This window comes from Simochromis diagramma, unplaced genomic scaffold (genome assembly GCF_900408965.1).
Source record: "Simochromis diagramma unplaced genomic scaffold, fSimDia1.1 OVJJ01000321.1, whole genome shotgun sequence".
NCBI classification, from domain to species: domain Eukaryota; kingdom Metazoa; phylum Chordata; class Actinopteri; order Cichliformes; family Cichlidae; genus Simochromis; species Simochromis diagramma.
The window spans coordinates 9127072-9153857 of NW_024386772.1; the positions used below are offsets into that span (position 1 = coordinate 9127072).

Sequence of the window (26786 nt, forward strand, 5' to 3'; positions counted from 1 at the left end):
TTGTTTTACTGTATTCTCTTTAGATTTTTGCTACTTAGAAAGTGGTGTACAATTATTGCAATTTCAAAAAGGAATGCTTACCATCAGTTGGAAGAAAAACCAAGCTTGTTGCAGTGCCGCTTCCCTCACTGTGCTGGTGCTGACCACCCACTGTAAAGCCAGCTCCTCGTGGAGCAGCTAGACATGAACCAACAACAAGCTAGTTCAGTTTGGTCTAGTTAATTGTATTTGAGCTATCAAGATTAAAATAAACTGTTTCAATGCTATTAAGAATACTTCATAAACAGTAACTGCAGGTTATAAAGGTTTAGGAGTACGAACTGATAGTTCTTCATTCCAAAAAGATCTAAATTTTCAATTTTCACATTATTTCCATGTAGATCTGTGTTCAAATCGCATGATTGTTGATGAATGGTAATGACATTGGAAGTTGGTGAATGATATGATATCACAAATGTGTTAGTTTGTAACTTTTACAGTTAGTTAGATGCCAGTTTTACCTTCTTTGCAATCTGCCTTGGGGGAACTGAAAACAAAGCCACGCTGTCCAGAAATGCAGACATGCGATTGCAGCTGCGGTCGTTTGCCTGACATGGAGTGATGGTGAGGTGAACACACACAGATGACGTGAAAATGGGTGAATGGAAATGGGTGGGTGGCCAGAGAACTTTCTATGAACTCCTAACAAGCCCCAGGCAGAACTTGTGCCTGTTAGGCAGCAGAGAGGATGTACAGGGAGTAGATAAAAAGGGGTGACAGGTGGGCTGAGGCGAGCGGAGAGAGAGCCAGACAGACACAGATGCAATGGAGGTAAGAAATGACCCGCGAGAATTGATGAGAGGCAGTGCAGGATGGAGGTGGAGGAGGTAAAGGTGAGGATGAGGTGAAGGGATTTGGCACCTGCTTGAGCTCACAGCTGGAGTTGGGGTTCCGGCGTAGCACAGATCTGGAGCCCCCAGGGGCATAAGCAGAGTTTACCCAGGAGTGGGAGCGGTCAATGCCCTGCCATAAGCCACCAGAGACACACACAAAAACACACACAGAGTGTGGCAAGAGGCAAGAGCACAGTGAATTAAGAGAGGGTAATTACTACATAAAAGATTATTTAGAGAAGAAAATCAGGAACGAAATAAAAGGAGACAAAAGCAACAAAGAAAAGAAAGCTGGGGAGAGGAGAATAAAGGACTGAGGTACTGCATTAAGTAAAGGGATAGAGGCACAGAGAATTACTACATTGTTGTCTAAGCAGTGAGACGGACTGTTTGCACAGAGTTCTCAGTTAACCTGAGTTTATTGAATCAGCTGTGAAGAGTCCAGAAACTACGATTACAACAAAATAACAGAGTGATATTATCTAAACAGAAACTAGAAAATAAACAAGTGGTTTCATAAAGACAGAAAACACAGACCATGTTTTCTGTGTAGCCAGACTGTAACAACATTCATATATTTTACTTAATGTAATTGAAATACTAGGGGAAAAAATGAGACACTAAGCAAATATAATAAATGTGAAAGTAAAGCAACAGCTGCCTATGATAAGTTTGACTGGTACACATTTCCTGCAAAACATAAGACCAACAAAGTGCAAAATATTTAATAACCTAACTTTAATCTCCTTTAAAAGGACTTGAGAGGTGCAGCATACCTTGCTCCCCATGATCCTTTGCACCTCCTCATCAGGAGAAACTGGTGTGCTAGCCAGGTCTGGGTTGGAGTTGCTAATGCTTTTGGAACGGGACAGGTGCAGACTGCTTGGCCGCGCTGTTGCCCTTGATAAGGTAGCGTACTGCATTGGCATCTCATAGGACTGAGTGCCTGCTACTCGGGGAGAAGGAAAGGACATAGAAGTTAGCAAATAAAACAATAAAAAAAAAAAAACCCTGGCACTTTATGGTCTAACAAAAACCATTTTTGTTCTTTCAAATGTAAATAAAGGTTTCACAGTTAAGCCTGGTGACTCACCATTCGGTGGCAGAGTAGGCTCGGCAGTGGGCAGGCGGAAGCAGTAATGGATGTAAGATGCCAGCAGATTGTTGCGGCCATGTTGATCTTGGTTCCCTTCCAGGTTTTTGTGGATCTGATTGACCAACAGAGCCATGGCTTCGAAAGCAGCCCGACCCAGGTTCACTGCAGGTAAATTCAAAGTGAGTGCTTTAAAACAACAATAACCACAACAACAACAACAAAGGTAATGCTTGCCCTAAAGGTAACCACAAATTAACGCATTTATTATCAGGTGCTAAACTGAATCTAGAATATCTGTTCCTCTGTTGTGTGTGTTAATGAAGTAAATTCCTCAATGTAAAGCAAATTAAACAGTTTTGTTTTTCATATCTTCAAAAAAAATAATTATCAATAATCATCATATTAATATATCTCTATGAGAGTTATTACAATCACTCAAAAAAATGAGAATTTGCATTTTTGCCTAGTTTGCATAGAAAGTAGTGTTGTGATGTGATGAAAGAAGATAGATACATATTAAAAATTATGCTTGCTGCCTGTAAAAAGGCAATTACAAGAAAATGGAACAAGATAGACCCACCATCACAGGACGAATGGATCAAAATTATAGATTTTATACAAACCATGGAACAATTGACCTATAGAATAAGGACTCAGGAAGATCAATACCATAAAAAGTGGGAGAAATGGACTGAGTATATAAACCCAACAGGATAAAGACCAACACATTGATAATGAGAAATGATCAAACTGTAGAAACAAGGAGATCCAACATGTTTTGTTTTTGGGTTTTTTTTTTGTTATCCTACTTGTTGTATTTATCTTTTTGTTGTTGTTGTTGCTTTGTTGTTTTGTACCCCCTACCCTCCCTGTATAATGTTTAAAGAAAAAACAATAAAAAGAAAGTTAAAAAAGAAAAAAAGAAAAAAGAAAGAAGTGTTGACAGCCTTCTCACCAATCTGGCCTGCAATGACTGGAGGGTAGACAATGAGCTGAATGAGTTTGTTAAGCAGCTGATGCAAGAACCTGACACAGGTATCCAGCACAGCCCCTCTCAGTGCAGCCATGCTGGCCTTCAGCTCCCCTTCCATGTTTGCCTCAGTTATGATGACGTCCTTCAGGCGGAAAGGAAAGGAGTACTCCTCCAGGACATACACTAACGTGAAAAACTTATCCAGGTGAGGGTCCTAGAAGCACACATGCACAATGAATGATAAGTAACAGCTGATGTTGGTGAACTTTGATTTGGCAGAACACCTGAAATTCTAGAAGAGCAGGGTGATCCAGGGTGTGTGTGACCTTCCTTTTCTAAAGTGACATGAAACTGCATTTCCCGATGACCTGCATATATGTGAGCCAACAGGAGCCAAGCAGACTGTGACGTACATCAAACAATAAAATAAATTTCAAGTTTCTCCACTCTGAGCAACATTAATGTGCACCACACTTCTTTTGTTTTCCAGTTTACGCCGATTTACTTTGATACTATCTAAAGCCAACAAAATGATTGTTTTAGACATTAAACTAAACTAGTTTCTATAGACATATGCCAGTTACATCTATGACGTTTGTATATTAATTTAAATAAATGTGAATGCCAAACAGGATGGAAATACATTAAAAGTGAAATTATACTGTTTGAGGAAAACACTGATGTTTTACATGATGAAATATGTTTATACGTTTATAGATGTGAAAGACTAACACAAATCTAGTTTTTGATCTAAAAGACAGCCCATAGTCTCAAATGTGAAGCTCAGTTTGCTTCGTATGTACTTCCAGGCACAGACTTTAACTAAAGATGCACCCAGTGCAATTTTCTTGGTTTATTTCGATTTTTTTCTTAATGCTACCTACTGATAACGATTTTTACCTATTCTGATTTTCTAGGAGCTATTATTGACAGCTTATAGAAATAAAAACCAGCCTTTCTTCAATGCAAAATATTATTTTCATAATAAAAGAAATGATTGAACTTTAGAAGTTCCACCAAACTTTAGTAACTTACAGGATCCTCTCTAATTTAAACAAGTGAAAATAAAGTGTTCTGCTACTGGAACAAGGCACAAATAATTAACTGAAAATAAGTTGTTGTACATCCACCTTTACCCGACGTATTTCACCTTACCAAACAAAATCAGGTGCAACAACACAAATGTATCTACTTACATCACTTTCTAGTCTAATTATAGCTTCACCAGATAACAGGACATCGACCCTCATGTGTTTTCACTTGTCTCCATAATTTTCCTCGTATCTGCTTTGATCCGTTCACTGCTCGTGAAGCTGCTGGCCTGTGGCTGGTTCTAAATTCTGGATAGTGTTATATTTTGCAACTGCCTTTATTAGCTTCTTTCAAAACTCCATATTCAGCTGGGTGAGGGTGATTTAAATGTCTCATTAGATTTGTTATTAAGAATGTTTTCATGGTAGGCCCTCTGTGGTTTACTTTAGTGAACTTTGTGTCTTCACTTGCAGACAGGTGCCTCTACGCTAACAAAATGTTACTGCGTAGTTTTGAGTGCATGACTATTTGCCTGTGCTACTGAGTACGTTTTTGTGCGTGCACGGAAAGGACCAGCTTGTAATTAGGTACGTGAGACTGACTGTCACCAGTCCAGGACAAGGACAGGTGCATGTCTTTTAACTTTAACTTCTATGTTCCCATTTCTGTAGACTAACATTTCTATAGCTTCCACCGATGTATCGCAAATTGAGCAGCCCGAAAGTGAGCTCCTTAAAGACCAGGGAGTATTATTTTTTTGTTTTGTAGTAGTAACACTAAAGAACATTTAAGATAATTCAACGCTTTTTAAGGTATTTTTGATAGCAGATCTATAAGAATCATAAAAAATTTTAAGGACCCACAGCCAAGCTATAATAGCAAATTGGGTCTTTACACGTGGGAGGAATAAGAAAGAGCAGTAAGTGTAAGAAGCGTATTTGTGTACCTGAGTGTGGACTGAGGAGGCCGCTTTCACTTCGACATTGAACACACCTTTGTGATTATCCACCCACTTCATGCCCGGGAGCTGAACCTGCCAGAGAGTGACACCCAACTCATTTAACACTCAGGCACACCACAAAGGAATAGGTGCTGGAAGAAGAACCAATGTTCACACAATCTCTTCAAACACACTCACGTCAGGGGTGAGCACCGAGTAGCTAGCCGGGGGCTTTTCCACAGAGACAGGCAGACTGAAAGAGCCGGTGCGTAGTCTGCCATGTTGCATCAGAGGGATCCACTGCAAGCAGAAAGAAAGACACGCGATCTCTAACAGATGGCAAGACAACAGATAGAACTATTGAACAAGTGAGTGTGTGGGTGAAAGTATTCAAGGAGAGCCAGCTGAAGGAGTGCACTCACCGTGTAGCCCACAGGAGTCTCCAGAGGAGTGTTCTGTTTGGGCTGGCAGCTGATGTGGTAAAAGGTGAACAACAGGTGGTGGTTGTCTGTCAGATTGGCAGGAATCTTCATCTTCATCTCCTCATAGAACTCAGGAGACCTTATGAGAAAGAGTTAAACAAGACATTTAGGAAAGAAAGAAAAGTTGGACAGACTTGAGCAGAGGCTTAACAGGTGAGGGAACCTTACTTGTTATGGTAAATGACAGGAGAGTATGCCTCTTTCATGAATTCTGCACAGCTCGATTTTCCAAAGATGACCTGTTTTTAAAAAAAGCAGTGCATAAATGCAGTTTTCCATAACCAATAAGAGATTCACAATGAACATCACAACTGTTTCAAACCCCAAACTGAGAACAGTTCACTCTGGAAAATGTTTTTTTCAAAGGTTTGATAACTTTTCACTCATAAATGAAAGAAAGAGTGAATTCCAACTAGTTACACTGGTTGAGTATTTTGAGTAGTTTCTATGTTACTGTAACTGTGTCAGCAGCAGCCATGTTACATAACAAGCAATCCTTTTCTACCCTGCAGCTCTACATGGGATTGCTGTTATGGGATATGCAAAAGAAATATCCTGGGTGGAGTGCCACTTATAGTAAACACTATATAGTGTGCATCGTCCATGTTATACTAAATAAACCAAAAGAAAAGAAAATCAGAGTGATAACATGAAAGATATGCTGCAGGTCATGCATAACTAAATTCTCCTTCCTTTGCTGCTCACAAATATGTTCCTTTGAAGTTCCCGCTACTGAAAAAGACATCATATAGTATTTCGCTGCCTTAAGCTTTTCTTTGTGGCTGGGATTTCATTTGCCAGAGAACATCACGGTCATGTTGCTTCATTATCCCCGAGTGTAACTCACCGCTAAGGCTTGACTGGGGTCCTCTCCTGCCATGAACTGTACTTTCACAGCAATGTTCCTCACTGAGCCCTGACGGCTGCTGAAGTTCAGACTTTGTGGGTAAACATAGAGCAGGTTCCTTAGAGCCAAAATAGGCAGAGAGAGAAAGAGAGAAAAATACAAGAATTTTAAAAGGCTGCATAGCCATGAAGGGAACACTTAATTCCTGTTATGATGTCAGCATGTGGCAATAAGATCACACCCCATTTATATTAAATATTTCCCACAACCTACAATATATAACAATCTTATTCTCAGAAAAGACAAGATCATACGAGCGCACATAACGGGAGTGTGACCCGAACCTGGCCTCACTTGATGAAAGTCACCTTAACCCCCATCCAAGTTAAACATTAGAGTTAACTCCTGTACATATTTGAAAGCTGACTTTAGCCACTTGTATAAAGGCACTGACACATCACGCAATCACATGTGATTGATTGACATAACAATCAAACTTTGTGCACAGAATATAATACATGTGAAAATTTTCTTCGTTAAAAAAAAAAAAGCTACATATATTGCTATGCATGATGCACATGTTTGTGACCTAAATGACAAAATTAGTATCGCTACAGTCAAACTTCAAGGGAGGATCACTGAGGCAAAGGCCATGGACAAGACCTGTGATCAGGCCAAAACCGAGCTAATGTTTTACCCTGGTATCGCACGTAGCCATGCACACATGCAATATAAGGTGGAGCAGCCACCCTCCATTCATCGCTGAGGGGCTGATGACACTGCTATGACAGACAAGTGCCTGTTTATGGCTTTCATTTTTGACTCATACATAAAAAAAAGCTTTATTCTGCACAGGCGCTATTGCTGAAAGATAAATCAGAAATATCTTTTGAACAACTGAAAGAACTGAGGAAACAACATTTATTATCACAATGATCTGGAGCCTGTGCTTGCTTTTTGTGGCTGGAGCAGTGCACACAAGCCCGATCAGGAAGACCAGCAAGACGGAATACAAGGTGGCACCGCAAGAAGAAGTCAATGTGCTCATGTTTGGCGTCTTACAGTTTGGCGAATCCCTAAACTATGCTTATGAAACCACTGAGGCAAAGATAGCGAGAATCAGCCGGTCTTTGAAGAACACTGAGAGAACTCTCCAAAAGCTGGGGAAACAGACTGAGCAGGCTGCAGAGGTGGAGAAACAGATCAAAGAAGTGATACAGCTGCTACAGGTAAGAAGACATGGAAATATGTAAACAACAGATCCCCCAGGTGAAGGTGAAAGGCTGTGGTATTTGGGGAGAGATAATGTCTCAGAATTACAATCAAGGTTCAATCTCAGTACAGCATACGGGAGCAAACTTGAGGCAGAGTATATAAGTCGCCATCAGATTGAGGTGGAGACACAGAGAAGGAGAGAGAAAATGCAGCTTTTTGGTGACTTGTGAAAGCAAAACATTTTCTTTAAAATGCCTACAAAAAATCCTGTATTGCTGTTATTATGTGGGCACTCACAGCCAAGACAATCATATTACTATTATTCACTTCATTTGCCTGCTGTATAAGGTTAAACCATACTCTAATATCCAACATGTAAGACTCTGGGGAAAGCAGCTGCCAGCTGCACTGGGGCTTTTGTTGGGGGAAGAGAATAATATAGGCACATCCTCTTTTGATAGGCCCAGATGGCCCAGCAACACGCTCAGACCACAAAGACTAAAGAATGGCTGACCAGCCTGGAGAAGGAAGAGCAGCAGCTGAGGACAAAAGTGAACCGGTTGGAGATGTACCTCAGCAACTCTGTACCTCCAAGCATCAAAGAGCTGCAGGTAACAGAAAGCTGTACTCAAAATAGTTACAGTTCAGCATGAATTCTAACACTCCATCACTCCATAGTTGCTTTTGCTGGTTATTGCTTCATATTTGAACACTATTCATATAATCACTGACAGGTTATTTTAACTTTACTTCTGTTTGTAGGAGAGAGCAGAGGAGCACGACAAAGTCTTGCGAGGCTTACAGCTTTTGACTGAGCTCCAAAAAGAGGATATTGAGAGTCAGAATGAGCAGCTTGCCAAACTGCAGAAGATGGTAAATAACTTGTTCAAACTATCTGATATTCTTGATAAACTTTCCATGTTTTTATTTCATTAAATTTGCTACTTTGCTTCCCTCTTCCAGAGTGAAGTGCTGACATGATCCAGATCTTAACTCCATAAACTCACTGCACTCCCTTCCAACCTTGCTATGGACGCTATAGATCAACTGCACTGGCAGAAAATATATATTTTGGGTCCTTCATAATTACATCCTTGTTATCGTGCCTGTAATCTATATTTTGTGCATTATTTTTGTGTCTTTACATCAGTTTGCTTTGTAAATTTGCTTTTTAAAATAAGCTATTAAATTATTAAAGATTGTGTTTGGTGAACCAGTATTATATGTATACGCTGTACATAGAATGAAAACAATTTGTTTGTTTTTTGTATTTTTATGCTTATATTCTACATGAAAATAACATTAGTAAAAAAACATTTCAGATAAAAAAAAATGCTGGAAAAATGTCTCTTTTTCTCCTTTAACTATTGACTTAAAGGTTGAAGAATATCAGACTCTGTCAAAAATCAATAATCAAATAGACACAAGAGGCCCAGACTAGGTCAATGTATATTTGCTTAATAGGTAAACTTACTATAAAACAAACATACACAGTGTGTTCTTATGTGTGTGCCTTTGTAAGATGAACGCTCACCTATAGGTAGTGTGCGGTGTGTATACTTGGCGGGCGGGGAACTCCAGCACCTCTTTGGTTGGTCGAACACGCAGGTCTGGATATGGCTTCACATGAAGCAGCTCTGGTGAGAGGCAGTAATGAGGCAAGTCTGGAGCTGGAGAGATATCGATCTTCAACTGGGCTGAGAGGCAAAGCAGGTCGGGGATTAAAACAGAGACAGATAAACAGTGCATCTAAAATCACCCATGAAGCTTTGGGTGAACCTTTCCTAGACAACAGAAACGTGTTGGGTTTACCTGTGACAGGCCTCAGGCGGCGCAGAACAGAGGACGGTCTGCGCATATCTGCAAGATACTTGTAAAGGTCTTCATCGCTCAGCCTATCCCCCTCCTTGGTAAACAAAAGAGCAGTTCTCTATAAAACTGTTTAAATTTTATTTGAAAAGCATTTTTTGATCATCCCTCTTATATGGATTTTTTTTAATATATATATTTAGAATAGGTCAGCATCTTTGTTCGGTTCAGTCTTACCCTAAAAGTGGACACTGGGGAGGGAGTTAAATGCAGTCAGGTTTAGAAGAATGACCAGAGCACTGACAATTTAAGTGCACTGCCATGATTAAGAGGGTGTGTTAGAAACATGTTGCAGTGAGAGGAGTATGTCACATAGCAGACACACTCACAGGCTTTGTTTCATTTGTCTCTACTAAATTAAAAAGAGTAAAAACAGGCTGCAATTTTTCACTTTTATAAAAACTAACATTTTGGAGGGAAAGGCTTTTTGACAACTGACTTTAATAAATCACACCACATTCATGGATTTTACTAGGATAACATATAGCATATAAGTGGTCTGAAAACCAGGGTTGCCTTCAGGTTATGGTGACAAGTGTCCCATCGTTTGAAAGAAATGCACTCTTGATTCATAGTTACATAAAAAGGGATGTCTGCATAGACTGTGCTTTCACAACAATTCACTGATAACTATGGTGCAACAGCTCAGAGAGCATAATCTTTTTTTTAAAAGATTAATAATTAAATGGACAGTATTGCCCCAAGGTTAGCAGAAAAAGTAGTTTTAAAGCACTGGGGCTATTTATTTATTATTTATTTATTCCCATGTCTTTTATTAGATACTGTTAATTTCATACTATTAATTCTATTTATATAGCAGCAATTCACAAGACAATAACTTTCTCTGGACACTTGACATTATTTAAAGTAACAATGTGACAATAATATATAGAGAATTCCACTGATTACCTTTAAATAAGTGCTTGTTGACAGTAGAAAGAAAAATGAAACTCTACTTTTTATGCAGTTATTTATTATGTCTCACCTTTTGTTTCTATAGTGATATTCAACTACCCCATTAAAATAGTGGGTAGTTTACCTCACTGTAAAGACAGATCTACACATGTGCACTACTAAATACCTGCTTGAAGAAGTTGGTAACGGTGAGTGTTGCAGGACGGAAAGTGGCAAAGTTACACATGTCATCACCGATGCTCATCCGCTCAAACCCCTTCTTCTTTCTCTCGTTCCACGTTCCATGACCTTTTCGCTCTAGCAGTGACCCAAAGGTGTGTATTATAGGGACAGGAGACATTTGTTACTGTAATTAGGCAAATGGTCTGCATACAGTGATCGGCCACAACATTAACACCAGCTGCCTGATATTGTGTAGGTCCATTCCAGGTGCTAAAACAGCTCTGACCCGGAAACACGACCTCTGATTGTGTTTTGTGGTTTCTGAATCCAGGAAGTTAGCAGTGGACCCTGTGAGATTTGGAGTGTGGGGCCTTTGGACGAGTGACGATGCATTCCACATATGCACAGTGCAGAAACTAGGGCAATATTTTGGGATTTTTGAGTTCCTCAAGCAATTCCCGAGCATTTTTTCTTTTGTAAGGCACACTGGCAAGCTGCGAGACGCTGCTGACATTGCAACAGTGTTTAAGTGGACAGTACACATCACACTAACATCTACATGAATGTTAGGTTTCCCAGCATCATGTTCCATTCTACCACGGTGATGCTCCTGTCAGTAGTTTTAATGTTGTGGCTCATCAGTGTACGTGCACATGTGAAATTATGTATGAAATATATGTATATAATCAGCAGTACCAGAATCAGAGTCCGGGTCAGACCGATCCAGACCTCCCACACTGCTGACGATGTTGAGAAGGTGAATGGCCGTCCAGGCAAAAGGCATGCGAAAACGGCCGAGACGCGTGCACGACTGCTCTGCCTGAAGGCGCAACTTCTCTAGCTTCTCCTTGTGCTGCAGTGGAACAAAATATGATCTGAAAAGATACTGAACAGCCTAAAACATCTGCAAGAGCCAGTATTGGCTTGCCAAAGACGACAGTAAATATTGCAGCCACCCTGACAAAATTGAGTAATTCTTGTGACTAGACAGTAAGAGGGTCCCACGTGCATGGCGGCTGCAAGCTCTGAGCATTGCAACAGTTTAAAGAACATTTTGGCTCCATTACCTTAGATGAATCTGATTCTTTCATAACCATGTAGGGATCACAGCATTCACTAATATCTCCTTGTTGAAGGACCTTTTCAAGCTGAAAAACACATGCAAATGCACTTTTAACTCACTGAGAGCAATTATGTGATTTAAAGTAATATTTGTTGTTGATGTTCAGCGCTGTGAAAAAGTATTTGCACTCTTCTTCTGATTTTTTAGTCTTTTTGCATAATTGCCAAACATGTTTCAAATCATCAAATGAATTTTAAAATTACACAAAAATAACCTGAGTAAATACAAAATGCAGTTTTGTATTTAGTTTTTTAGCCACACCCAAGTGGCCAGCCCATTCTACAGACCTGATTACTGTTCAAGAAAATCAAGAAATCACTTAAATAAAACCTGTATGACCAGGTGAAGCAGGCTAAAAGATCTTAAAATGCATCAATGGAGGAGGAGGTCCGGGAGGTCACAAAAGAACTCAGAAAAACATCTGAAGAACTCTAAGCTTCACTTGTCTCAATTAAGGTCAGAGTTCATGATTCAACAGTAAGAAAGAGACTAGGCAAAAATGGCACCCATTGTAGAGTTCTAGAGTCAATACCACCACTGACCAAAGAGAACACAAAGGCTCATCTCATACTTGCCAAAAAGCTTCGCAATGATCCCCAAAACCTTTAGGAAAATTCTGCAGACTGATGAGACAAAAGCTGAACTTACTGGAAGGCTTGAACCCTGTTACATGTGGCATAAAACCAAAACAGCATTTCATAAATGTGCATAATCCAAATGGTAAGCTGTTCGTGGTCAAAAACCCTACAATGTGGCTGAATTAAAACAATTGTGCAAAAAATAGCAAGCCAAAATTCCTTCACGGCGACGTGAAAGACTCACTGCCAGTTATGGCAAATCCTTGAATGCAGTTCTTGCTATCTTGGGTGGCAGAACCAGCTATTAGGTTTAAGGGGCAATTATTTTCTCACACAAGGCCAAGCAGGTTTGGATGGCTGTTTACCCTTAATAAATGAAACTATCATTTAAAATCTGCATTTTTATTTACTTGATTTATCTTTGTCTAATATTAAAATTTGTTTGAAGATCTGAAACATCCAATTGTGACAAATATGCCAAAAACTAAGAAACAAATCAAATGCATTTTCCCAGCACTGTACATGTGTAGTTGAGTTTTTCAGTACCTTAATGACCAGGAAAATGTCAGGAGAAGGGTATGTGATGGAGAAAATGGCGGAACGAGCCAATGTAGATATGGCGACGTGAGGTGTATGGGGTTTTAGGAGTCCTTTCATCTGATCCGAGTTAAGGTCAAAGTAGAAATTCTCAGAGATCTGTTGGGAGGAAAGATAAGCGGGAATCAGAGGAGGCAGGGGAAGGAAAGATGATAATGGAAATGCACGTCAAGGGATGCTAATTCAGTTTTGACTCAGTGATCTAAACCGCAAGACCACTTAGGCCTCTTTGAGAAGAGGGAAATTAAATTAGTGAAGTATGAGCTCAGCATTATGTAAGTGGTTTTACAGAGTGAAACTCATTGAAAGAAGACTCATTATGCCAAATAAGAACTAATCAAATGGAACAAAAAGAAATAAAACCTTTTTCTTTTCCTTGATGTCATAAAGGGCGAGTGTTCCAAATATTGGCTCGATTTCTATTTCAAACCTGAAAAACATACAAAATAAACAATGTCAAATAAGGAGTGCATTGGGGTATTTGTAATAAATATAATAACCAGAGCATGAAGATACAAATGCCAGGAGCAAGACTCCAAATGTTCCTTACTTCAGAGACAAACACTTGACCATGATCCTCTGGCCACAATGTTCCTTGGGCACTTCAGGAAGAGAGCATCTCTCTACTGCTTCATCCTGCCACACAGAAAGGAAAACAAGACCCCGGCATATAATTTACACAGATGTCATGGCAACATAGTGGCAGAGAAACAGTGAAGTGTACACATACATAAAGGATGAGTGAGAAAAGGAGAACACTGAGGGAAGGAAAGCAAACAGTTCTCCTGAAGTGGCTGGATTTGCAGACATTATGGACATTCACTTTATGGGAACATTCAATAGCTCTGAGCTGAACAAATGGCAACGGCATTTATAAACTCTGCTGCCAGAGTCTTCTGCTCCCTGCAGCTTTAGCTCTGTGTGGTCAGTGCTTTTCTTTTAGATGTCTGGTTTGCCTTCAATTCGTAGCACTGTTTAGTTAGGAGTGGAAATGATAAATACAGTTTTGTTGTCACTGACTAAAAAAGGTGCTTACTTCTTCATTTTAGTGTGCATGTCAGTAATGCCTTTTTTTTTAAACACCAATGAAGTGTTGTTGGTCTATCTAACCAGCCCACATTATGACCAAAGCAACGTTACTAGCTATGGGGTTAATTTCTGTCCACCAGAAATCATGGTTGAATCAGTGCTGAATGTCTTGCTCAAGTCTCTCCCACAGCCACGATACTAGTTCTAGACTCCATGTTGGTGAAAAACCAGCAATATCACCATTTACACAGCTCCAAGTTCCTTCAGTACTTCCAGTGTGCTGCTAGTCTAAGCTGTTGCACTTAATTCATTACACAACTAGCCTACAGAAACGCTACACTTAAGATCGATAATTCCAAAATCTATTTTTTGATAACAGAATAATTAGATCGTGGGCTGTTTCAAGGTTCTCACAGGGTGAACCATAAGAGAGAAACAACTCTCAGGGTACATCCACACTAACAAGTTTTAGTTTTAAACTTTTACAACATTTATGCCTAACGCCGGCACTGATAAGACATTTTAGAACCACTAAAAAGACTTTTAGAAATGCTGCTGACCCAGATTTAGTTCAAAAACTCCAGCATTGTGTTTCAGCCAAAATGAGCAAAGTGAGCTTTCAGAATCAAACGATACAGACGCTTATGTTTGCTTCCTGCTGACGTCTTATATCTCACACAAAGAAAACTAAAACATTAGCTTGCTCATATAGCTTTTTTGATTTCATCCTTCTTATGAGCATACTCTTTTTTTCCCTCCACTGTTATAGCTTCCTCTGACAATGCTCCCAGTATTACTCTAACATGTTGCTGTATTTGCTCTGTGGCAACCCCCAATTTGAATTTTCGTCTCCATGACGGCCTCATATTTGTGTCTGACTTTCATCTACAGTTACAACTCATCATGGCTCCATGCAGAGAAATCAGCACTGTGGAAATTGCTCTGTGTGCCAAAATATTACACTAATGCGTAATACTCATACAATCATGGGTATTTATTGCCACAAAATTTATAATAGAATGTTTCTCACCAGGAAATTGTGACCCGGAGTGATAAGCATTCATTATCAGTGTGATGTGTTTCCTCTAAACAGAGTAAACCTAAAGCTTCTCTCAGCTGTTCTCTTATTCACAAGGGGTTACCAGAGTAGATGCATCTGCATATTTGACTTGGCACAGACTTTTTTATGACGGATTCCCTCAAATAACCCCAGGGATACGAGTCTCCTCCTGGTTTTAACCCAGGATCTTAAGCATATTATACATGTGTTAACCACTACACTATGGAGCATGTAAGCCAAACCCTATGTTGACAGTATAGAATCCTGAATAACTCTTATTTAAACTAAATTTGTGATCATAGCTATAAATCATGATCATTTTTAATTTGCTCTGTTTTTTCTAACTTAAACCACAACAGAGTCAGATATAAGAGAATCAAATACAAACCTCATCAGGGGGAGGGAACAGGCCAAGCAGGTCATTGTGGCGCCCCTGCTGTCGTGCCTCGGTATTGCGGTGGTCCATGTCCTCTGCAGCTGTTTGTTCCAGCACAGTTGGCAGGAGAGCGTCTGGAGACGAATTCTTCAGGTCAAAGATGCTGGAGGCCCAGCTGCCGCGGGGAGTCTCATCGATGCTGACTGACCGCCGCTTTGCGTCATCCTGAACCACACAAGATTGAGAGGTGAGGTCATGTGTTTTTCTGTTTGATTTTTTTCCCCCTTCCAGGCAAAGATGTGTTATAAGAATTACAATGCTACATATCCCATTACCCATCTGATATGACTCATGTGGGGAAAATGTAATAGATAATGGATAAGACATTTATCCATTTATCCATTAGTCATTTTTCATATAATTAGCTTGTTGACCAGAATACAACTCATACTGCCTTTCTCTGTGATAATGAGACACCCAGCAATCTGGCAACTCGATCTCTTAGCCTGTGTATTAAATGACAGCACTTTTAGTGTGTGACAGCTGGAAAACTTTTACTCCCGGCAATACTAAAACATGTTTCATGAACCTAACCTCACTGAACGCCCATCAGCATTTAAGATTACAGGGTCTTTGAACATCGCAGTCGTCTACCTGGTCTTCCTGGCGCTCAGCTGCAGCAGCCTCATCCAGTTCAAAGGTCTGTTTGACCAGCCCTCGTTGCCTCTCCCTCTGCCGCTCAGAGTTGTGAGGGGTGTATGTGGTGCTATAGAGCTGATATCTGAAGAAGAAGAAGAAGAAGAGTTGTCCAACTAATAATGTAACTGTCAATCACATGTGGAGTGAACACAGAAATGTGGCGCACATTATTACAAAATAGATGAAACACATACTGTAGGTTTATTTAGCTGACACCCCTACTGTGACCACTTACTTTCTTTGAATGACAAGCCAGTCATCTGTGTAGACAGCCAAGGCATCTCTCACTCTGGAATCCAGCGAGCTACATTGAAAAACACATGAATAATTGAGCAAAGCATGCTTTTAATATTTATGTTTACAGAGAGAAGGCTTTGTTCCTATCTGTAGTGATGTTTATCCATTACAGTGATATTAAAGCTCTGCTTGTGTAGTAATGTCAAGACCATAAATGGGACTTGAGAGTTTAGTATGAGGATTGTGCTGGCCATTAGCAGACTAGCGGACTTACTCCTCTTCCTCAGGCAGTGGGGGCTCCAGTGTATTGCAGTCTTTGTCCAGGTGGAGGAGCTCCAGGTCATCTGACGGGAACTCCATTAGCTGCTTGAGAGGGCCGGGCTCCACCCCGGGAGCATGACTGCTCATATACTCCTCAAAGTCCACCGGCTCAACCACCTCCGTCAGTGGAAGCTGTCAGTCAGCATTAAACTATTATGTACATATTACTATGATATGCCCACAATTTCTAGCATTACCACTTTAATACAAAATCACAGAAAGGGTAAACATGTGAAAGCAATGGTTATCTTTTAATTAAGTGGCATTCACAGGAAAAAATCAGCTTCTGGGGAGTTATTACATTTTTATTGGCATTTTTCACTAAATTCATCATGTCAGAGACTTCAATGCGTTCTTGCTTCTTATATTTACTCTTGGATCAGAGTAGCTTTGGATGATTAACCGTTCAAAATAATCCAGGTTTATTTACTATTGGAACTTATTGAACTTATTGAGTTCATCCTCTGTCGGAAACAACCTTATAGCTCTTTTCTCCCTTTTAATTCAACTGTTTTCCTGACTGACTGTCGCACCCAAAACAAAAGGTTTAACCAGCACATGGGTAGGGCTTCTGTGCTCGCAGCCAAAGCTTGTTTGAGAAGACCCCATTAGGAGTATCCCAAATTATTAATGACATAGACATACAACAGCAAAAACCAAGGTTCTGATACCAAACAATAAAACGCAGTGCAAGAGATTACTTTCACAAATGCTGATCTGATTATTTAAAACTAGCCATGTTTAATATGGGAACCCACTACGACAGGAATGGCAGAAAAATATAAAAGATCCACACACGGTTGGTAAACAAAAACTTCCTGTACCACATATATATCTCTATATATCTCTATGCAAGCTAAAAAGAAAGAAAAATACTGTGTCTAAACAAGGTTATCCATTTCTTTTACAGTTTTGGTTTTCACTTCTCAATTTTGAACAAGGCATGTACTTTCTTTTTTATCTGTTTAATCAAAAGCAGAATCCCCCACAGGAACTACTGCTACAGCCCCTGTCTAAATGGAAAAAACCCTAAGTTGTTGTCATCTTTTTTTTCATATGGCCCAATTCACTGCAAGTAAAAACAAGGCTCTACTCCACAACCTATGTCTACCAGACTGTCTGTTAGAAGATCACAGAGAATTCTACATTTCTTCTGGGTTAATTAGAAACCATACTGGCATGTTTATAACAAGACAAGACAATTTCCAAGACAAATCACCTGATATAACCATCCCTTCTTCTATTCTTAAGCGTTCATGGTGAGACCTTGCCTAGCTGTAGAACAATACAGCTGAGTGAGAGCAGGTATGCTTACTTCAAAGCCACTTGCTGTGAACACTAATTAAAACTGCAATCACCTAAGTAACATCTTCCTCCTTGTATCTAAACTCAGTACTCATTTACAAAGTTACACCCATCCATTTCTGGCCTGACTAATTTGAGCTTCAGAGCTGCCGGGCAGTAACTCTGAGAGGTTAAACACAGGGTGACTCACAGGGTGGTGCGCGCCTCCTCGTTTCTTTGACAACTGAGGTGAGCCATAGTCTCTGGACACTTGTTTTCTGACCTCTGCAGCAACCGTCCTGAACAATAGAAAGGATTGTAGGTTAGAAATAAAACATGGGTGCAAATAACAAAATCAAAATCCAATTAAATGTAAGAGGTCATTCACATTTATTTATTTATTTTTACTTTTTAAAAAAAAAAAAAAAAAGTATTTACATTTAACAGCTTAAGTGTCTACAACTATTCAGGAAGTGACGTCTGCACTTTCTCAAATCCTACCCCACAGAATCTGTGAACCCCTTATCACCGTTTTCATCTCCTGGTACTAGTAGCAATGCTGAAGGGCAGCAGCTGTTCTGAAAAGGGACCCGATCCGATCTCACAGAGCAGGCACAGAGCCAGAGCTCCGTCCCTGGCCTTTATGAACTAACGGCAAAGGGAGGCTTAAAGACAGACAAAGCGAGAGAAGGAGAAAAAAACAATCCTTTCCCAGAGACAGCAAGCAGCTGCTCCTCTAGAATCACATGTCTGTTTCTTTCATATACACAGCTGCAAAGGCTTCAACATTTCTGCTGTGATTACATTGCTAAGGTTCATGTCATACATCAATCAAAACCACAAGGACTCCTTAAGACTAGTGACCTCCACTTCCATCTCCAATACAGAGCTAAGATCTCCTTGTGATGACAAATCAGGATGCATTTCTTTCAGGTTGAACTTTTAAGAACTAGTACTACATTACTGGCAATCTGGAAAGAGTTTCTGCAGCTTCTCTGCACACCTCCATTTAAAACAGGAAAAAGGAACATTATCAACTGCAAAGTCAACAGCCAGAACACCCCTTCCCACCCTTTCCTGCATCCGGCGCTAAACAATGCTCTTGGTCCCACTAAAAAGTCGGGATTTTAGGAATGGGGTGGGCGATTGAGAATTCCTCTTTAGGATGCGTTATAGAGAAATTATACACTTACATCAGAATGTAGCATCATGTTTATTTCTTGATGAAACGGACTATAAAATGAACTGATTGAAGCTGAGGTGAATAGCTAGGGGGGGGGAAACACTTGTAACAAACAGGGAGCTACTTCCCTACCAACACCTCCACACACCCACACAAGCTTTGGTGCAGTTGTTATTCAAACACTCAGGTGACAGGTGTGACGAGTTTTGACAATTTTACCTGGAATGTGATCACCATATGTTCAGTGTGATGAAACAGTGCATTTCTAACGCATGCAGCACCACTTTTAACGGAGAGGCAGAACCAGTTTACAACATGTAGAAACAGGTTACTAATATATTCCCACAAGGCGAAGTCTTTCTCTTATTATTAATCCGAAACAAATACTCCCACTTAAAGTACACACCTTAATAGCAGAGCAGCCTTTGGCTCGGCGCTGTTTTACTTAAGTAGCCCAATCATTGTTGACAACAAAGCTCTTACGATGCTACGACAACGTGTAGAAAACAGGTTATTAAACTCGAAAAAGTGCAAGACACCCATTAAGAAAGCGCAAACTACGTGACTAAACCCCTTTCTTGTGGTATTGGGCTACAGGTGTGTTTATACCAAGCGGTTTATGCTTTGTGATACCTTACAAATCCTAGCTTAGTGGCTATATGCACCGTCTCTCCTGCAGGTCATTCTCAAGCAAAGCAAGCGGCAGTGTAGTAGCCGTTAAACAATAACTTCTGTCACTGTCTCACCGGTTGATTTTATGAGCAAAAGCCCTCCTTTCGCTCGGAGTCGATGACATTTCTCGTCCCCATGTAAGGAAAAGTCTTCGAATAAAAACTGAAAGTGGTCTGCTCCTCTCGAGGTTTCGCTCTGTCCCGCTTGTGCAGGGATGCGGACTCTCAGACCGCTTCCTTCTCCACGCTGGGACCGGGTAGGGATCCCTACTTGTTCCTCCTAGCGGTCGGGAGCTGAACCGCGGCCAGTGCTGTAAAGCATACCTATACTACATCCGGTATTATTTCAAAATAAAACTCCATCGTCTTTCCTTATTGGTTTTTCGATCAAAATAAACAGAGTTACAACACTACGTTTTCAGTATACATAACCAATAACCTTTTTTTAAACACGTAAAAACTTTTAACATTACAAAATCTGCGCCTTTAAAATTGTACAATGCTGTGAAAAAATCACTTTACGTCCGGCCTCACTATCCTTCCGCGTCAGTTTGACCACTTTGCACAGAGGCTATCATGTCTACCATCTGCTAACGCAGAAATCTCACCTGACCGGTTTAGAGCGACCTGTTCATGCCGCCTATCCACATCGGTTTAGGTTTCATTGGTTTCATTTCTGTTTAAAATTTAGGAAGTGGACCAAAAACATTTCAAGTCTTGTTACTTTCACAAAGAAGGTTTTCTGATAACATGACTTTGACCGTCATTAATAACTAGGTGGAAAAGGACTCACTGTTTTCACTGGTTTTGTTCATTGCTGTTGTCAGGGGCGGCCACACAGTTCATGCGTCATAAAGCACAAAGCAGCATGCCAACTCAGCTTGCTCTGACCACTCAAGACAACACAGCGTGTTACACCTGCAGTAAACCAGCAGATGGGGCTGTTCACCGTGACTGCAGAAAGGGGAAGCCTTGCCTGGTTGGTGTTTTGATTCAATCTGTAAATTTGACCTCTGCAAGGAGACAGAAAAGGACTACAGCTTTGTTTACTGGCCGTGTTGGAAAGTCATACTGGTGAGCACAAAAATACTTACATATTTCAAAGGCAAACACCTATAAGGGAGATACTAACGATGTTTTAAGCTTACCGTTTGACCAGCTCTTTTCTCTGTCGTATTTGAACACATAAGGAATGACATTGGCCCTGACTCTCCCCTCTAATGGAGGACTTTTCAGTTTATGATAATGGCAGGTCTACATCTCCCTCCTGTCTGCCTGCCTGCAATCACCATTCCATACCCCACGCCTACTATGAGGAAATTATATAGCCATGCTTAGTGCTGCAGCCCAACCCCGCCACCGAACTCTCACTCCTTCTACCCCACAGTTCTCCAATTCAGCACCCTGGAGAGCTGCTGCAGGTACTCGGCTGTCCTCTGCGAGATGACTGATGAATGGCAAGAACTGTAGAGCAGAGATGTGAAAAATGGGAAGAGAAGGAATGAACCAAGGGAAAATTAACCTCGCATGACAGAAGCGTGGCTGTAGCTGAGCAAAGACAGATGTCTCTAGGATATATGTTTATGTATGCATGTAGCACTCAAGAGCTGCATTAGAGCTCGCAGCAGGCATGACTCTGACCCATAGACACTGCTAATGAAAATAAATGAAGCTCATACTCGCCATCTCTCCCTCTATGCAGGCACGCTTCCACCACAATGCCAACACTCATCTTTCATTCTCCTCTGCCCCAAGATCCAACAAATTCTAATTTATTGGACGATGGGGCTCTCTATAATTGATTCCTTTATTAATAAAAATTCTATTATCTGCCCTGCATTCATGTGTGTATTCAGCACGTCTCGGGCATAACCTGGAGAGCTACAGTAAGTATATTTCTAAATGTCTGCAACAAGCATTTCAATATGAGCTCACTTAGTATTTGTACCGTGTCTTTATGTGACATTGCAACGTCCTTGCCTGGTTGAAAACCCACCTCCTATAAGTAGGCTGAACCCATTCCTGCTTTATCCTTCAGTCCACACCTTCCCTGCCTGCTTCCTTGCCTTTCTGTTCATCGAAGGCTTTCAATCCTTAGATCGGCACTATTGTTTGTGCGCCCAGCCCCCACGGCAGTGAGAGCCCCCACCACCACCACCACCACCACCACCATCACTGTTGTGTTACCAAAGAACAAAAGAGAGAGTGTCAGACACCACCCACTAGATCTCTTTCACACCAGAGCCCCCACCTCAGTTCCAGATGGGGTTGCCTTTTTTTCAGGGTCTCTCTCAACCCCAAGAGTCCTCCAAAATGGAGCCCCTCCTCCCCTCCCCTTAGAGCCAGAACTCAGCTGCCCGTCATCCACCTGCTCTGCTGCCACGCGCCCATGGCCAGGGCACGTCCCCTCTATATCCAGCCCCACCAGGGAGTCCTATTAAAATCATTATGCACTTCTTTTTTAACTGGCGTCTGCTTCCAGAGCATCACTAGAACCAATAGAAACTGGCAAAATAACTAAAACATTCCAGAGAAAAGCTAACAAAAACCCACCAAATAACCCTTCATGACACTTTCAATGGTTATATATAATGTTTATATACATACACACACACACACATATATATATATATATATATAAATATATATATTTATGTGAATTTTATATATGTCATTAGAGACCTTGCTTGCTCAGCAGCTGCTCTTAACGCAGGGTGGAGGAATTACACCAGATGAAAATTGTCATCAATAATGCTAATCTCCATCTTATACTGGTGTGCTGTACAATGGTCAGGCAGCTGCTCTCTCTTTTTTTTTTTTAAGTTTCTTTTAAAGCATCAACATGGAGCATCCTCGGGAGACGATCTCTGCTTCAACCTCCACCCCTGTCTTGACCTCTCCCCTCCAGGGACACAGAATGGGTGCAGCAACAGGACACATCTGCTCTCAGACAGCTGTTAAGTCTCCTAATGTTGATCCTACAGTCGGCGTTGGTGCAGGGGGTAATCATTGCTGAATCACATGATATCAGCTTAATTACTACCCCAAAAAACATACAATCCAGAATTTCCTGGCAGTCAACTTATCCAGAGGGCATAATAAAAAGAAATAATAGCAATTTTGCTAACAACACAAACATTATTCCATAGTTATGCGCTAATATAATCTAGTGAATCAGTTGTATATTTCTTGAACACCACCCTGTAAATATGAGCAGCCACATTTTCTCCTCTGCCTACATTACATGCATGAATGCATGTGAGCCTGTCACTCACTAACCAAGATTTATGGAAATATCCATCCAAGCTCTAGTCAGAGCGGTGCACAGAGTGCACACTGCTATGAGAGTGCAGCCATATTTGAATACATGCAGATATATGCCTGTATGTTTGAGTGGTTTAAAGCCTTTGCTTTGGTCTTTTTTATAGTTTCTGTGCTGCAGGAAATGGCTAAAACATCTCCATATACCCATCCCACCACCATCCTCTACTCCCTAAGGGTTCAAGCACCAAAATCAATTGAAAGAAAGAAGAGTGTACTGTGGTCCTCCCCCTACATCTGTCAGGGAGGGAAAGCAGGAGGGGCTACACTTATGGGCCATACAGGAGAACAATATCAGTCCATCTGTCACAAACCGTTTCATCTCTGATGGGGTGAAATATAGCTCGCAAATACATCTACTTCTATATCATCTATGTGTATTAGCTTACTGTTGTCCAAGCCTCCACCAATTCCCAGAAGCGCATGCAGTGGCTTTTTGTCTCATATTACTTTCCTCCCACCAGCCAGCACTCTCCAGCCACCTTGCAAATTATGCTTTTAAGCCAAACAGAATGTTAAAAGAAATTGTTGCACTTTACACGCTGAAGCAGTTAATGAAAATGGAAGACGACCAAGCAACAAAATTTACATGTAAAAAGTTCCGGAATAAAAGTACAGAGCAGCAAACCTGAAAGCTTAATGAAAGCAAAAGCACACATTGTATTTGGAGAAAATACTGGAGAGCAAAAAGTAAGATGCAATCTGCTAATAACCAGAGTGCTCATTCATATTCAAATGGCGCTGCTGCTGTATTTGGAGGATGGGTGTGGCCGGCTGATTCTTCTTGCCTCCTGAGCTGTCGCGGCTTTGTGACGTCCACGATGCCATTTGCTCTATCAGATTATGCTATCAGATTGGTCATTGTTCAACACAGAGGACAAAGTGTCAAACCCTAAACAAAGCCAATCAAAGTCTACAGTGCTGCACACTAATCGCCAAGAAAAACACTAGGTATCCCAGTGATCCGGTAAGCTGTAGGAACAGCACAAAATGGCCTGACTGTTTACTGGAGAGAGGAACGAAAAGAAAAAAAAAATCCCCAAGAGCCATCATGCATCTCTCTCAGCAGCAGGTAGAGCTGCAATCTCAGTCATTTATATTTAATTTCATAAGAGTTTCCGGCCAGACTAATGTGCTATTGATTTCAAGTCTCCTATTACTGAAAAGGGGACGGACTGTGAGGGGGAGAAAGCTGGACTACAGGGAGTAAAAGCCAGAGATTGAAAGAGGAGAGGAGGAAAAGAAGACAGTATAGGGGGAAGAAATAGAGTGCACTGGCTACACAAGCTTTTCTAGGAAACATTATAATATCCAATTTGGAAAGCCTATGTTATCTATCTAATAATCGACTTTCCCTCTATCGAGTAAACACCACAACAAAGTGTACATGAAAGCACAATAAGTAGATTCCAGGATGAGGGAGGATAGCTGTTTACAGTATTTACCGTTCATTGTAAGTCGAGGCATTTGCAGAGTAAATAAAGCTAAAAACACCTCAGCTCGACAGAACGGGCACGCTCACACCTCCTCTGTTGCTGTTGTGCCACATGTATGATTTTTCCTCCATGTCAGATAGAAATGGAGCAGCAGGAACTGAGGCGAGAAAAGAAACAAAGAGAATGTCTAAGAGCTTTGTGTATTTAAGGTCTCTCCCCAGATACCACCTCAGACAGGACAAAATGAAAGATTCATAAGCATGGCTTTATATTTAAAAAGGTTTTGAGTAATACATGGTCTCACTAAAGGAGGTTAGTCCTTCCTCAAACCCACATGAATTCACATCAGTAGCAGCAATAACGTTATGATTAGCAGATAATCACAGGGACAAGCATATGTGCGATGTTTCCTTGAATCAAATGATAAAAATGTGGAACAGTTACATTGTCTAAAGAGGTTAAACGCATCACCTACACTTAATACAAACAAAAGACAGATACTGTACACCGAGAATTAAAAAGGCACATGGAAAGCAGAATATAATACATAAATAAAAAAAATGACAAGAGCGTCTACTTCAGAGACTTCCTCCCACCAGCCTGTCTACTCTAATAATAGCCCAGAGACAACACATCCAGACAGACAGAGGGAGAGAGGGATATAGAGAGAAAGAGAGGAGAGAGACAGAGAAAAAGTGCAAGAGTGAACCCATGAGGGAGACTGCAAGAAAATTGCCAAATAATACATAAAGGGTTGAATTAGGCCAGTTGCCATTATCAACAAATGTCCTTTCAAAAAGAGGCTAATTTATTTTTGGAACCTTTCCTGAAAGCAAGAACTGCTTCATTGCTGCTGCCACAGAACCCTGGACTGCCAAGAGTCAGGCCTGGTGGAGAGACCACCGAATTAACCAGACCTGAGGCTGAATCAGCCTACCCATCCCCCAGATACGCTGTCATAGTGTGACTCTCTCACTCCGCCTGTCTCCTCTCTCTCTCTCTCTCTCTCTGTCTGTCTCTCTCTCTCTCTCTCTCTCACACACACACACACACACACACACACACACACACACACACACACACACACACACACACACACACACACAAGGCCACTACCTTACCACAGGGCAATGGCAACAGGCACTGGTTTTTGACGTAATACTGTGAGAATAAAAAAGATGAAGAACAGAAAATCCAACCTAACGAATTTAGACCTCAATTCTTCAACAAACCTATATTCACCACCCAGATGTCTAATATATAACATATTTATCACTGTATTGGCAGATCTACTGTATATATAAAAATGTATCATAAAAGATGCATCAATTTTTGCTCCTGTTGTACTTTCTAGGCTATTTGAAGAGTTAGCAGCTTCCTATGAATGCTGACGGTCTTCAGAATCAGTGTATTAATTTTATTCAGCTCTTTGGCATCAAGGTGCATTCCACAATATACAAAGAGAAAAGGACCACCCCAACAAGACTCCTAATCATCACTAGTGGAGAACCCTCAACAATAAGAAAATAATCAGTGGAATAACAAAAAGGTTTTTAAGCAAAACCAATGCTTGATCCTTTGATTCAGTAATACACAATAGGAGCTTTAAATGCCCTCTTATTCACAGAGGAGGATTCAGCTGCCGTGCTACTAACCAGGGCTCTAATGAGGGGCCACAATTAAGCCCATTTATTCACATTAAGTGTGAACTGTAAGTGGGCCTGCAGTCAGTTGACAGTCCTGGGCGCCTTTGTGTTACAAGAGCCGCTTTTATTCAGCAAACAAAGGTGGAAAAAACACAAGCACCTAATGACCGAATCTCGTCGTCTCACCTCAGACGTCCATGCACGCCAGTAGAAGCGTACGGACATGTGTGCTATTGCACACACATGCACACTCCCTCTTTAACAAACTGACTCAAAGGCTCCAACGCATCCAGGCTGAGTTGAGTCACTGCTTGTCAGAACGGTGGGGGCGGGGTTAAGACAGACTGACAGTGGGGCTCCATCTCTATCCTCTTATTAACGCTTAACGAGTGCTTTCCTCATGCAATATTCATCTCCGCTAATATCATCCAAGCTCTGAGCCAAGCTTGCTACTTATGTAAGGCAATTATGTAAAATATCAGACAGAGCCCATGTTCAGAATCTAACTGGAAGAGAGCTGTGGGACAATGACAGAAAGGAAGAGGGGGGTCTACAAGAGTGATCGGGACTGTAAGGTGTGAACAACAGTAAGAGACAAAAAGTAAAATTAAATGAGTTCTTTCTGATTCCTGCCCTGTATTTTATTATGAAAGTAAGCCAACATCCATCCACAGATGGTAACACCACGGATACCTGAAGGTTCCTCAGTGTCACTTAGGGAGAGCAAAGGAGAGGAGATGAACCAATCGGCACACTTTTACTACTCATCCGCAGTTAAAAAAGACTCAGGAGGCATTAATTCCACGCACAGCACCAACCTTC

General features: G+C 40.9%; 2 protein-coding genes across 5 annotated transcripts in view; one reads left to right on the top strand and one right to left on the bottom strand.

Annotated features, from left to right (window-relative positions):
* LOC120743639 (dedicator of cytokinesis protein 7-like) overlaps nucleotides 1–26786 on the bottom strand; it is a 40504-nt gene that overhangs the window by 11338 nt on the left and 2380 nt on the right. Inside the window, exons 2-26 of one of the 4 annotated variants that reach the window (XM_040047342.1) lie at nucleotides 19637–19783; nucleotides 17919–18006; nucleotides 16377–16555; nucleotides 16101–16169; nucleotides 15821–15947; nucleotides 15179–15391; nucleotides 13252–13337; nucleotides 13065–13131; nucleotides 12651–12800; nucleotides 11471–11551; nucleotides 11100–11256; nucleotides 10408–10538; nucleotides 9270–9363; nucleotides 8992–9154; nucleotides 6243–6360; nucleotides 5564–5634; nucleotides 5336–5474; nucleotides 5112–5213; nucleotides 4920–5006; nucleotides 2924–3155; nucleotides 1966–2130; nucleotides 1649–1821; nucleotides 901–1002; nucleotides 501–587; nucleotides 82–177 (exon numbers count right to left, since the gene is read on the bottom strand). In XM_040047342.1, coding sequence (XP_039903276.1) covers nucleotides 82–177; nucleotides 501–587; nucleotides 901–1002; nucleotides 1649–1821; nucleotides 1966–2130; nucleotides 2924–3155; nucleotides 4920–5006; nucleotides 5112–5213; nucleotides 5336–5474; nucleotides 5564–5634; nucleotides 6243–6360; nucleotides 8992–9154; nucleotides 9270–9363; nucleotides 10408–10538; nucleotides 11100–11256; nucleotides 11471–11551; nucleotides 12651–12800; nucleotides 13065–13131; nucleotides 13252–13337; nucleotides 15179–15391; nucleotides 15821–15947; nucleotides 16101–16169; nucleotides 16377–16555; nucleotides 17919–18006; nucleotides 19637–19686 — 3027 coding nt within the window. In that variant the 5' untranslated portion in view covers nucleotides 19687–19783. Of the gene's footprint in view, nucleotides 1–81; nucleotides 178–500; nucleotides 588–900; nucleotides 1003–1648; nucleotides 1822–1965; nucleotides 2131–2923; nucleotides 3156–4919; nucleotides 5007–5111; nucleotides 5214–5335; nucleotides 5475–5563; nucleotides 5635–6242; nucleotides 6361–8991; nucleotides 9155–9269; nucleotides 9364–10407; nucleotides 10539–11099; nucleotides 11257–11470; nucleotides 11552–12650; nucleotides 12801–13064; nucleotides 13132–13251; nucleotides 13338–15178; nucleotides 15392–15820; nucleotides 15948–16100; nucleotides 16170–16376; nucleotides 16556–17918; nucleotides 18007–19636; nucleotides 20457–26786 lie in introns of those variants that run through there. The other 3 variants (XM_040047333.1, XM_040047357.1, XM_040047348.1) reach the window with 3 other exon arrangements.
* angptl8 (angiopoietin like 8) lies at nucleotides 6912–8669 on the top strand. The gene is made up of 4 exons (XM_040047516.1): nucleotides 6912–7471; nucleotides 7919–8068; nucleotides 8220–8330; nucleotides 8421–8669. The coding sequence occupies exons 1-4, from the start codon at nucleotides 7175–7177 to the stop codon at nucleotides 8436–8438; spliced, it is 576 nt and encodes a 191-aa protein (XP_039903450.1). The 5' UTR covers nucleotides 6912–7174; the 3' UTR covers nucleotides 8439–8669.

What these genes read in the sequence shown, in the direction of transcription:
- angptl8 (XM_040047516.1), top strand. Translation starts at nt 7,175, where the DNA reads ATGATCTGGAGCCTGTGCTTGCTTTTTGTGGCTGGAGCAGTGCACACA. An exon ending in AAGTGATACAGCTGCTACAG is followed by an intron (nt 7,472 to 7,918) that starts GTAAGAAGACAT and finishes CTCTTTTGATAG; the next exon opens with GCCCAGATGGCCCAGCAACA. An exon ending in CAAGCATCAAAGAGCTGCAG is followed by an intron (nt 8,069 to 8,219) that starts GTAACAGAAAGC and finishes TTCTGTTTGTAG; the next exon opens with GAGAGAGCAGAGGAGCACGA.